This window comes from Gossypium hirsutum, chromosome A06 (assembly GCF_007990345.1).
Source record: "Gossypium hirsutum isolate 1008001.06 chromosome A06, Gossypium_hirsutum_v2.1, whole genome shotgun sequence".
Taxonomy (NCBI): Eukaryota; Viridiplantae; Streptophyta; class Magnoliopsida; order Malvales; family Malvaceae; genus Gossypium; species Gossypium hirsutum.
This window is the reverse complement of record NC_053429.1, coordinates 15,886,873-15,899,247: the sequence shown is the minus strand read 5'-3', so window position 1 is coordinate 15,899,247 and position 12,375 is coordinate 15,886,873. Positions and strand designations below refer to the sequence as shown.

Genomic DNA, 12,375 nt, shown 5'->3' with positions numbered 1-12,375 from the left:
GGATAATCAACACATAATCTCATAGAACCATCCTTCTTTTTCACAAATAACACGGGAGCACCCCAAGGTGAAAAACTCGGTCTCACAAAGCCTTTATTAGTCAACTCTTGCAACTACGACTTTAATTCTTTCAACTCTGTTGGTGCCATTCTATATAGAGCAATCGAGATCGGAGCTATTCCCGGTATCAAATCTATACCAAATTCTACTTCCCTGACTGGAGGCAAACCTGGTAATTCTTCTGGAAATACGTCTGCAAATTCACACACAACCGGCACTGATTCAACTTTCTTTTCAACTTCTTTTGTATTAATTACATACGCCAAATAAGCTTCATAACCCTTTCTCAAATATCTCTGAGCCGACATCGAAGAAATCATACTAAATATTTCCTCTGATTTGCCTGGTTCAACCCGCAAGATTTCACCACTTTCACATTTTAATTCTATAACCTTTTCTTTGCAATTTACTATAGCATCATGCAATGTCAACCAATCCATACCCAAAATAACATCAAATTCATCAAACGGCAACAACATCAAGTCGGCCAGAAAATAATGACCCTGAATCATTAAAGGGCATTTCTTGCTTACTTTATCAACTATCACGCATTTGCCTAGTGGATTCGACACTCTAATCATAAATTCTGTGTTCTCAATAGGTATATTCATACTAGACACCAGTTTCATGCATACATATGAATGAGTAGAACCGGGATCAATCAAAGCAATAACATTAGTATCATAAAGAGAAAATGTACCGGTAATCACATCGGGTGAGGAAGCATCTTCACGCGCTTTAATAGCATAAGTTGTAGCTGGAGCTCTTCCTTCAGATCTAGCTGTTGCATCTCTGACTACATTCTTACTGCTTGTTTCACTTCCAGCTTTTCTCGGATACCTTCCCCTCGAGTCTGCACCACTAGATTTTACATTCTAAAATTTTTCTTTCTCAGCTCTCTCTCTGGGCAGTCTCTAATAAAATGATCCGGAGAACCACATCGAAAACATTCATTTGCTCTGCACGGACCAAAATGATTTCTACCACACTGCTGGCACTCGGGTTTAACAAATCTCGTATTTCCCACACTAGCCGCAGAAGTAGTCTGAGATTTAGGACCCACATTCTGCTTCTTAAAATTTCCATATGATTGCCCAGCTGAAACTTGGGAACGAGGATTCATATTTCTTGACTTTCCGGGTTGCTGTGAAGGTGCATTACTCATTGGTCTTTTCTTCCAATTTCGTGTTTCAGATTCTACCTTTTTCTTTTCCTTCAATAGTTCTTCAGCCTTACAAGCTCGATCAACCAGTACTACCATTTCTTTCAGTTCAAGGATCCCGACAAATACCTTAATGTCTTCGTTGAGCCCGTCTTCAAATCGTCGGCACATCTTGGCTTCTGTAGGAACATATTCCCTGGCATACTTACTCAATCGAACAAACTCTCTTTCATATTCTGAGACTGTCATATTACCTTGCTTCAGCTCAAGAAACTCTTTACATTTCTGATCAATAAATCTTTCACTAATATATTTCTTCCGAAACTCTTCTTGAAAGAATTCCCAGGTTACCCTCTCTTTCGGTACCACCGAAATCAAAGTCTTCCACCAATTATAGGCTGAATCTCTCAACAAAGATGTAGCACATTTCAAACATTCTTCAGGTGTACAAGATAATTCATCAAATACCCGGATAGAATTTTTAAGCCAGAACTCTACTTTCTCTGCATCATCATCAATATTTGCTTTAAATTCTTCAGCCCCTTGTTTACGAATTCTATCAACGAGGGTTCTATGAAATTTTATCATATCCACTCCCTGAGGCATTGGAGGCATAGGTTGAGGAATTGGGGGAGGTGGGGGAGGTCGTACATTTGGGTTCGTACGAACGAACTCAGTGTACCATGCACTCATCATTTGGAGAAAGGCTTCCCGATCCCTTTCTCCTCCTCCCTGACCAACAGTAGGAGGTGGGTTTTCAGTCGGCGCTGCCCCTTCAGCCGGAGCTGGTGCATTACTCTCTACTTCATCTGCCACAGCTGGATCGGGATCCATTTACTATATAAAAATTCATTTAAAAAGGTCAGAAGTCGTCACACTATCACAATTCATACATATGGCATGTATAGCAAAATCCGTACATACAACACGTAGTCCGAGAACTGACTAAACCTACTCTGATACCACTAAATGTAACACCCCCACGCCCGAAACCGTCGCTGGATTCGAGCTTGAGGGGTTACCGAACATAATTTATCAAATTAAGAACTTTAAATCATTTGTTTCTACATTCACAGCTTTCTAACTACCCGCGTCACAGTTACAAGAAAAATCATATCTCGAGTTACGAAACTCGAAATCAAGATCCGTAAATTTTTCATAAATCTAGACTCATATATCTATTTATTAATTTTTTTCTATAATTTTTGGTTGGGCAAATTAGTACAGTTTATTAGTTAAAGTCTCCCCTGTTTCAGGGTTCGACTGCTCTAACATCTGTGTATTTCGAATCAGATATCTCTCTATAAAGAATTTCAATGACTACGAGGTTTGTTTTTATTAAAACTAGACTCAATAAGGAATCTGTACATATAAATAAAAACTTCTAATTATTTTTTTAAAATTTATTATAAATTTTTAAAGTCAGAACAGGGGATCCAGAAATCACTCTGGTCCTATTTCACAAAAGTTTAAATATCTCATAAAATATAATTTATATGCCTGTTTTGTTCAATCCACATGAAAATAGACTCATTAAGCTTCAATATCATAACTTACTCATTATTTAGTTCCATTTATACTATTTTTAGTGATTTTTCAAATTCATGTCATTGCTGCAGCAATATTCTGTTTTAAGGCAAGTTTCATATTTCCATGAATTTTTATGAACTAGATAACCTATTAAACTTTCATAACATCAAACATGATCTAAATTAGCCATCACCATGACTTATCAATATCAAACATTTTCTCAACCAAACATGGCCATATCATAAAATTATTTACACAAAATAAGTATATTGCTATACATGCCATACTTAAGTTTTACAAGCCATTTACCCAGATGAAAGTCCTTTGGATAGTGTGATCGAACCTTCGACCCGTCCCGATTCCCGAGCTGGCTTGTTCAAAACTACAGTAAATAAAGAGGAGGTAAGTTCATATGTAAATGACAAGTAACATAACAATACAAATATACCAAACAACTTTAGCATGGTATCACCAAAACATATATCACATTTCTAAACATCATTCATCATCTTACCACCTTATCGTTGTTGTATCTAATTTCAACCCGAGGGTTAAGAGCATACCTGTCCAAAGTGTCCATTTCACAACACTTACCAAAACGTCACTTGCATCTTAAGTGTTCTTCCATTTCACTAGAAATTTCACCCGTTGAACACATCGGAATACAACTCGGATACACGGATAATTTGCACATAAGTGCCTCATATGTAATCAAGAAATTATGTAACCCGCCCCTAAGTGAACTCGGACTCAACTCAACGAGCTCAGGCGCTCGCATCCATAAGTGAACTCGGAGTCAACTCAACGAGTTCGGACATTTGCATCCATAAGTGAACTCGGACTCAACTCAACGAGTTCGGATGCTCAACCATCCTAGTGACATGTCACTTGTATTCTAATCTATTCCTAAGGTTCAAACGGGATTTTTTTCCTCAATCTCACATCTTTGCTATCTTCCACGGAATATCGGAACCGATACTCGGTGATAGTTCATACTCATCCAGTAATTCACATAATTACATATTATTCAACAATAACCACAAAGCATAATATTTCATGATAATAATCAGCATCATATCATATAAACAACATTAAATTGCTTAAAATGACAATTATGTTACTACATTTACACATGAACTTACCTTGGTACCAAAATATAAAGATTTTGCAATTTAGTCCATAATCTTTTCTTTTCCTCGATCGCGACTTGAATCTCGTTTCTCTTGATCTATAATGCCAAATTAATCTTATTTAATACATACATTCATCAAAACAGCATTTAATACGAACTTTGGAAAAATTACACTTTTGCCCCTAAACTTTTGCATAATTACACTTTTGCCCCTAGGCTCGGGAATTAAACTTTATTCCTTATTCTTATGTTTTATAACATGCTGATCACTTTTCCCTTCTATGGCAACATCAAATTCTCTCTCTAACATATACTTGTGACTATTAGGTATTTTTGCCGATTAAGCCCTTTTACTCGTTTTCACTCAAAACCAAGTAGCACAAGTTGTCTAACATAATTTAAAACCTCATATTCTATCATAAAACATCAAAATACATAAATTTCACCTATGGGTATTTTTCCAAATATAAACCCTAGGTTGAATTATTGCTAACATAAGCTTAATCGAGCTACCGGGATTCCAAAAACGTAAAGAACATTAAAAACGGGGCTTGGAATCACTTACTATGGAGCTTGGAACCTTGAAACAAACCCTAGCTATGGAGAACCCTTGAAATTTCGGCCTAATGAAGAAGATGGACAAAAATTGGCTTTTAATTTTGTTTTTAATTCATTTTAATAACTAAATGACCAAAATACCCTTACTACTAAACTTTCCAAAAATTCCTTCCATGTCCTAATTTTGTCCATGAACTTAAAATTGGTCAAATTGCTATTTAAGACCTCCTCATTAATATTCCAAAACAATTTCATACTAAAAACTTCTAGAATGCAAGTTTTGCAGCTTATTCGATTTAGTCCCTACTTTCAATTTAAGCACTTTAGGCATAGAATTTCATCACGAAATTTTCACACAATCATGCAATCATATCATAATCATCAAAATAATTATAAAATAATTATTTCTATCTCGAATTTGTGGTCACGAAACTACTATTCCGATTAAGCCCTAATTCAGGATATTACAGTAACTTTCACCATGCCCCAACTTGCCACAAATGAAGCAAAATAAACTCAATTTTTCATATTGAAAGCAAGCATAAACAGCCGTAGCTTTTCCAATCTGGATCTTTTTCTTTTGTTTCAACAGATTAGATACGTCTAAACGAACACGAGTGCGCATGAATTTTTTAAGGCCCAGAGTCAGAATAGAAGTATCTTATTCTAAGAATTTTCCCAAAAATTCACGAAATTGCATAGCTATTGTTTTAGTTATCAATCCTGGAGGCAAATCGTGTATTTGGACCCAAAATTCAGTAAAATTTAACAATATGGCTGAACGATCTCCTCCTTTTTGGACTTTTTGTAGAATAATCAAATAGTTATTGAAAAACCAAGGTGTATTGGAAAGCACCCTTTGCACGTCAACATCATGGAAGAATTGAAAAAGATACCGTTTTTTGCCTAGATCCGAGATACATATCCCTCCAATGGGATGCCATAGATCAGCCATAGTGTTGCGTAGATAAGGAAAATGTACAACACTATAAGTTAAACATCGCCCCACCAAACAGAACTGATAACTTCGATCCACTACTGCTGCTTCCTCCTGGAACGCCTCCTCTTCATCCAGTAATCTCAGATTTGCTAACTCTTCTTCCATAAAAACCACACAAAAGACAAAAACCAAAAAAAGAAGCCAAACAAAGATACGATTAAAAGGAAAAAGAAAATCAAGAAAATTTTTTAGAAAAATTAAGAAAAAAAACCGTGTCAAAAGACAGATAGAGAAACCGTGTCAAAAGACAGACTTGTTCAAATACCATCTATACCATTATTTAAGTGTGTGATGAAAATTCATAATTAACTAATAATATTCCATTGCACTTTTTTTAAATGCTTTGCAAAGTGTGATAAAAAATATTACAAAGAAATGTGTTGATTAATTTTTAATGTTTTTCGTTATTATTAATAATTACTGTTGAAAATTAAAATGTTTTGCTTCCAAACGTAAAACCAAAAATACCTAAATCATCGCGTTTAGGTTTGATTGGAAAATTAATTTTCCACTACACATTTCTTGTGCAGAACTGTTTTCCATTCGAAATCCTTTATGCTGATTTTTTTTTCATTCTTTTATGCTGAATTTTTAGTTAATTTTTTTGCGATTATTTCGTTGATTTTTAAAGTTTACATTTGAATTAATATAAAATAGTTAATTTTATTTGTTTTATGTTATATTTTAATTATTTAATTTAAAATGTTATGTTTTAATCGTTATTATTTTATTATAAAATTGACATTTTATTCTTAAGATCTATTATCTCTTAAACGAACGTCTAATGTGACAATTAAAAATGATTTTAAATGACAACATTGAACTGTTATTTGGAAGGTTACATATTTTAACGATAAATTAATCATTTCATAACAAAATAATAATATAAGTAGCTAAATAAAATTTTTTATATATAAATAACTAAAATATAAACTGAGATAAATAAAAGTAATTATTTTGACACTTGGCAGTTTCCTATTAAACACTTTAAACACGTTACCAACATTGGACGCTCTCCGGTCAACAAACATTATCAATGTACAAAGGTACAACTTCAATGTGCGGTAGATATATGTTAAATCGCACAATTATATCCATGGCTTAACATTCTTTTTTTCCTTCTGTTGCTTTCACTGTCAGAAACAATGATCGGAGACTTAGAGAAAATGTTGGCGGTAGGCCTGATCTGGGGCGCCACTAACGCCGCAATGCGCCGTGGCGCACTCCTTTGGGACCGATATCTCAAGTCCTCTCCAAACTCAGGCGACCCACCTCGCAAGTTCTACCAAAAGCTCCTCAATTCCTTATCCAATTGGCTAACCCTCCTTTTGTTTTGGCAATATTCGATCCCTTTCTTCATCAACCTCTCCGCCTCCGCCACCTTTTTCGCTATCTTAAGCCAGGCTCCGATTTCGCTCGCCGTCCCCGTCACCAACGCGACCACGTTTGCTGCCACCGCCGTTTCTGGAATCCTATTGGGTGAGGAGACCCGGATCGGTCATACTCTGTTGGGTACGGGTTTTATTGTTTTGGGTGTTTCGCTTTGTATCACGTGATCTGCATGTGCTTTTCTTTTAGGCCTATTCTGGTATTGCATTTGGTTGAACACTAGAAGTCATTATTTATTTTACCTTTCCTTTTTGAAGCAAAATCTAGAGCTCAAATTTTCATTTGGATGCTAAAGCAAATGAGAATACTGAAAATTAAATTATAACTGTATATGGATACAATTTTGCTTTCATGTGCAATAATCCTATTGGGAATAGTTTTATTCAATCTTCTTTCCTGTATAAAAATTATTGATGAATGGAATAGAACACAATGAACCGCACAAAATTTACTCAATCAAAATAGTAGGGAAAAAAGCAAAAAGAATTTTTGGGATGCATCAAAATTATTGTTGGGTTTATGTAGTAGGAAAAGAAATGGAATTCAAGAACTTTTCAATCCTTTTAGAATGTAGATGAGGGTCTCTTCATATTGATTGATTGCTGATGATGAGCTAGAACTGCTGTTTAAGACATTCAGGAGGAATCTGTCCATTTAATCTTTTAGTATCTTTGCAGTAGTCATAGATCATGAAGTTTTGTCTGACCCAATTCAATTGACCCATTTGGCTACTGCTCAACTGACTGAAACTAGGGGAAGTCCACCAGTTAGCTGGGGATTTGGTGGCACATTGATTGATACTCACTGGCCCATCCCACTTGCAAGCTCTTGCCCTGAACCTGCGGAATCGGGCAATGAAAGGTGAACTGTTCCAGTCAATCTTGACTAGCCCACCTCTTGTTGCCCAATTGTCCGCATTCCATAAACTGGCATGTACCCTCATGCCCTGCTTGTTGGGAAAGGCAATGCCATCCTTCTCATAGTTTCTGAAAACACGGATTGGCAGGTTGTCGATGTACCACCTGAAACGATCAAGTATTCTTTGTTAGTTTCATGAGAACAGTGAAATGCCTTGAGATTTGTAATTGCACATTTTGATTGCCTTGGAATTCACTGATAAATTGACAACAGAAGAAAAATAGCCTGCATTTGCTATATGCTTGAGCTATATTTATAATGAATATTTTGGAGAAAAGACACATGATATTCTAGCATAACTGAAGGGGAGCTAACTTACACAACTTCGGTGGGATTCCAGTGTATGGTGTAGTTGTGGAAATCAGCAGTCGGGTCAAACCACAGGTAGAATTGCTGTTCCCTGCTTCCATTTCCTTGGGTATAGATGTTTGTGTGAACAATATATGGTTGTCCAGAAACATTACCTAAGAACTCGAAGTCGATCTCGTCATGCTTGTCCCCCGTAGAGGTTACCTGTGTATATTTCAGAACGAAAGATTACACTGTTATATTCTTCATTATTTAATTTTCCTCTGTTCTTTCTAGTTCCTATGTAGTGCTTTAAAGAACTATAGTTAAGGTTAATTCGATTTACATTTGGTCATTGATACAGATAATTTTTAAGATATTATGTTGCAATTAAGTTGCTTTTCACATGTATTTCAAGAATCAAGTTTTGATTCTGTTGAATGTGGTTTGTCCAGAAAATTTGTTTTTGACTTGTGTTGACAGGACGAAAGGCCACTGAATATGAAGCTTTGCCAACGACAATCAAAGGTGATGTTTGTTAGAAATGTTAGCTTTACACACTGTTGCACTTACATAGTAGGCTGTGACTGTTCCAGCTGAGTTTCCAGGTACCAACTTGATTAGCATTTCAATGCTTCCAAATAAGAATGACCTTTTCGATTTAACAGCAGAACCTGAAAAAAATATGCAGCATTATAATGTTAAAGGATTAAATAATGTGTTTGAGTTTAATATTTGTGTCTTTGCATTAGCCAAACGAGTCATTTAATCAAGCGCTTATCGCAAGGTTACCTGAAGTTTGATCCAACACAAGTTGGAGGTCTTCACCATTGCCTGCAAAACTTGAATGATGAGCACCCCAGTTTATGTACATGCTCTTGGGAAAATTTGCTTCAACGAAACTCTGATCAACTACTACTGCAATGATGAAAAGAGCCAACAACAAAGCTTTTAAGCTAGGCATTTTTGATTGCATTGAAGAAGCTCGCTCGGGTATTTGTTAGCCAATGCCGTTGAAAAGGGATGCTTTTCTTCATTGTTCTGGACGGCTTTATATAAAGCAAGTTCCAGCAAATGTGCCTTACTCATACTGAACCTTGTATTATAACTTTCTTTAAAAGAAAAATAAAATAAAACTTGAAATATGTTGAACTGGACTAATTGAGTCTAGCTGGTACGCGGAGAGGAAGAGAAATGAAAGGTCGTGCATGAGACTAACTCCAATAGTGGAATAACGAAGAGCTATAACAGCCAGCAACGGGTTGCGTTAGGCTTAGAGACCAAGCCGCCACAGTTAGACGTGCATGCTTCTAGTCTAAATTTTTATTTTCGCTGTTGGAAAGACGCAGCAGCTTCAGCCTACTCGTTCCTTCAAAAAATACTAAAGTGCCGGAATGATAATAGATGATATTTGTAGATATTTTGATTTGATATTTATAGATTTGGACATAATACAAATTTAGAGTGGACGTGGATATTAACTCTCATATATTTATTATTTGAATCTGTTTCACTTTTTAAAATTTTTATTTCGAGAATACTTTTATACAACTTTAGTAAATTCTTATTAGTGCATAAAATAAATTAATTCAAATTTTGTAGCAAATTTACGAATTTAGATTTGGGTTTTACAAAAATTATAGAAATCATACTCTTTGCCATCCTCATGCAGGTTTGATAATCAAATTTTTTGAAAGTTTTACTAATACAAATATAGTACATTCACAAGTACAAATGTATGTTTAACCAACTATAGTGTAGAATCACTCAATACAAAGTACAACAAACCAATTACAATGTAAAACCACTCAATACAAAGTACAATGGGCAAATAACCAATAAGCACCGGACAAAATCTACACATGACCTACGCACAATGTAAGATTGAAGAGCCACACATGCCCAGTTGCATATGATAGGACTCAAGCTTGGGTACTCAAGACCTCAAGTCTCAACTTTTGCCAACAATAACAAGGCTTCATTGGTAGATTTGATAATCAAATTTAAATATATAACTAATTTTTTTTAGAATAAATATCTGTTAATTATTTACATATAGTAATTATGAAATGATAGTACAAATTTCTTTTACAAGGAAAGGTGTTTCTCATCCTTACAAAAAAAAGTGTCTAAATGTGATCAGAGTATATAGCAGCCAAGTCTGTGGGCAGCAAAATCACCATAGTGCTTAGATCAAAGCAAGCAACAATATTGTTTATTTTCTTGTTATCGGGTAGAGAATCATAGTAGAGGCCTGTGTAGTAGCAAATATTAGATCCAACCTCAATTTACAGGAGTCAACTTGTTTACGAGCCTGTAAAGATAGGAATGAATGATCAATTTTAGCATCCAAATCACCATCACATATCGTACCCTACTGTAATATTGTAACCATATTAAATGTCTTTGTGTAAATTTGAAACATTTGTAATATCTTTTAGATGTCATTATTCTATATATTATATAAAACCGGCTATTAAAATAGCCTTTAGGAGTTAACAGGGGCATTTTAGATAACATCAAAAAGTACTTAGAGTACTTTAGGTTTTATAAAAAAATAATAGGGATAATTTAAACATTAAAACTTAATAACGACAATTCAAATGTCTTGTCAAAAGTTTTTTTATTTATAATTTTTAAATTATTTTTTACTAAATGTGTATTTATATGCTATAGGTATATTAAATTGAAAATATTTTTTTATCTAGACACGTGTATATATATAATATAAAATAGTTTTTTTGATTAAATATTATTTTATTGAAATAATATAGTGATTTAATAAATTTAATTAACAAATAAGTTATAGTTATTTGTTTTAAATTTGATATATAATTTACTAGCTGAATTGATAAAAAAATACTGAACACAAATAATTAAAATGAAATAATTATTTATAACTATAATTTTTATATAAAGCATTTCTTATTCCCTCTTAATCCTTTAGGTTTAATAAGCTAAAACAATATTGGCAGTCTCTCCTCGTATACTTACAAATTATTAATTCATAATTAATAATAATTAAATTAATTGAGAAATTATTAGATATGTGATATTTCGCAGTAAAAATGCTCTCTCCTAAAAAATAAAAAAAAAAAAAAATTCTCTCCAACTTTTCAACTTCCTAATTATTAAATATAAATGTTAACTTTTAATCTTTATAACGTTTCTTCTTATCATTAATTTTTTAAATTTTAAGTTACATTTGGAAATTGTTGATTACCTTCCTTATAAAATTTTTATCCCTTTTATTTGTTATTATATTTTAGATAGCTCTTAAATTTATGAATTTTTTAATAAATCGACTAAGGTAAATACACCTATCAATTAATAGTATAGCTATGATGAGCACAAATATCGTTCCCTCGAGGACTACAATTACTAGTAATTATCACCTTTCTATTATTTAACCAAATAATTCAAAGGATTAATTAAAACTAAAATTTAACTAACTAAATCAACTACGAATACATCAAAATAATAAATATGAAAATAATAAAATATCAACCCATTAGCTAAACAATATCTAGGTAAGAATCCGCCTAGAACTCATCTAAAATTCTCAATCCAATTTATGCAATAACTTCCTTAGTTTCCTTGATTTATAGAAATCCCTAACTTATGCTAATATCTCTTTCAAGCATAAAAGCAACTAACTCTAGGTTGAAATTTCTTTCTAATTAAAACCCCTATTGTCGCATTAATTCGTTTTATTGATTCCCCTATTAGATTTGACTCTAATCCGATAGATTTATGTCATCCTATTTTTAGGATTGCATGTAACTCCATTTTACTACGCAAGATCTAATCACAAGCAGGGTCTATTCAACCTCAAACTTGCGTACTTCAAACATGGATTAAAACTCTATAAATAATAACCCAAGAATAATTCAAAATTCATAGTCGAAAACAAAGAAACTAAGATTTTATTGCATAAAACTGGAAATCAAATAATAGAGAATTCATTCTATGGTTTATCTCCACTAGGCATTTAGAAAATTAGTTCATACTCGCAAGAAGAAACACAACAAATACACTATAACCAATAAAATAAAAGAAACCTATGGTAACTTCCTCGAAAATCGGCTTGGGATATTCAATCTTGATGGAGAATGATAGCACTAGAAATAACAAAGGTTTTCCTCCTTACTTATTAGTTAAATTGTTCCCATTTAGTTATTCTTAACATATATTTTAGCATTTTCAGTTTAGTAAATTGCATTTTATAACTCAGTGAATCCTATTTTATCCTTAATTTGCTATTTTTTTTGCATTAATGTCGTTGCATGAGTTAATTCCAGATTGCGTCTAGAATTTTCGCTGCACCTGACAGCTTTC

General features: G+C 33.6%; 2 protein-coding genes across 9 annotated transcripts; one reads left to right on the top strand and one right to left on the bottom strand.

Annotated features, from left to right (window-relative positions):
• The first annotated feature begins 6,454 nt into the window (after nt 1-6,454).
• On the top strand, nt 6,455-9,182 carry LOC107962748 (transmembrane protein 234 homolog). 8 transcript variants are annotated; one of them, XM_016899243.2, is made up of 4 exons: nt 6,485-6,954; nt 8,090-8,133; nt 8,521-8,565; nt 8,825-9,182. In XM_016899243.2, exons 1-4 carry the CDS (start codon nt 6,588-6,590, stop codon nt 8,831-8,833), a joined length of 465 nt encoding a protein of 154 aa, XP_016754732.1. In that variant the 5' UTR covers nt 6,485-6,587; the 3' UTR covers nt 8,834-9,182. The 8 variants fall into 8 exon arrangements, 2 of the variants coding, with proteins under 2 accessions (XP_016754732.1, XP_040971142.1); XR_005928456.1 differs by having other exon boundaries at nt 6,455-8,133; XR_005928455.1 differs by having other exon boundaries at nt 6,455-8,133; nt 8,521-8,645.
• LOC107962747 (probable xyloglucan endotransglucosylase/hydrolase protein 26) lies at nt 7,416-9,013 on the bottom strand. The gene is made up of 4 exons (XM_016899242.2): nt 8,830-9,013; nt 8,611-8,711; nt 8,069-8,262; nt 7,416-7,853 (listed from the first exon to the last, which is right to left on the bottom strand). Exons 1-4 carry the CDS (start codon nt 9,011-9,013, stop codon nt 7,445-7,447), a joined length of 888 nt encoding a protein of 295 aa, XP_016754731.1. The 3' UTR covers nt 7,416-7,444.
• Nucleotides 9,183-12,375: the final 3,193 nt, after the last annotated feature.

Excerpts from the sequence above, each read along its gene's own strand:
- LOC107962748 (XM_016899243.2), top strand. The coding sequence starts at position 6,588 with ATGATCGGAGACTTAGAGAAAATGTTGGCGGTAGGCCTGATCTGGGGC. Across the intron at positions 6,955-8,089 it reads GATCGGTCATACTCTGTTGG|TGTATGGTGTAGTTGTGGAA; the intron begins GTACGGGTTTTA and ends GTGGGATTCCAG. Across the intron at positions 8,134-8,520 it reads GCAGTCGGGTCAAACCACAG|GACGAAAGGCCACTGAATAT; the intron begins GTAGAATTGCTG and ends TTGTGTTGACAG.
- LOC107962747 (XM_016899242.2), bottom strand. The coding sequence starts at position 9,013 with ATGCAATCAAAAATGCCTAGCTTAAAAGCTTTGTTGTTGGCTCTTTTC. Across the intron at positions 8,263-8,610 it reads GAACAGTCACAGCCTACTAT|GTAACCTCTACGGGGGACAA; the intron begins GTAAGTGCAACA and ends AAATATACACAG. Across the intron at positions 7,854-8,068 it reads TGGAATCCCACCGAAGTTGT|GTGGTACATCGACAACCTGC; the intron begins GTAAGTTAGCTC and ends TGATCGTTTCAG.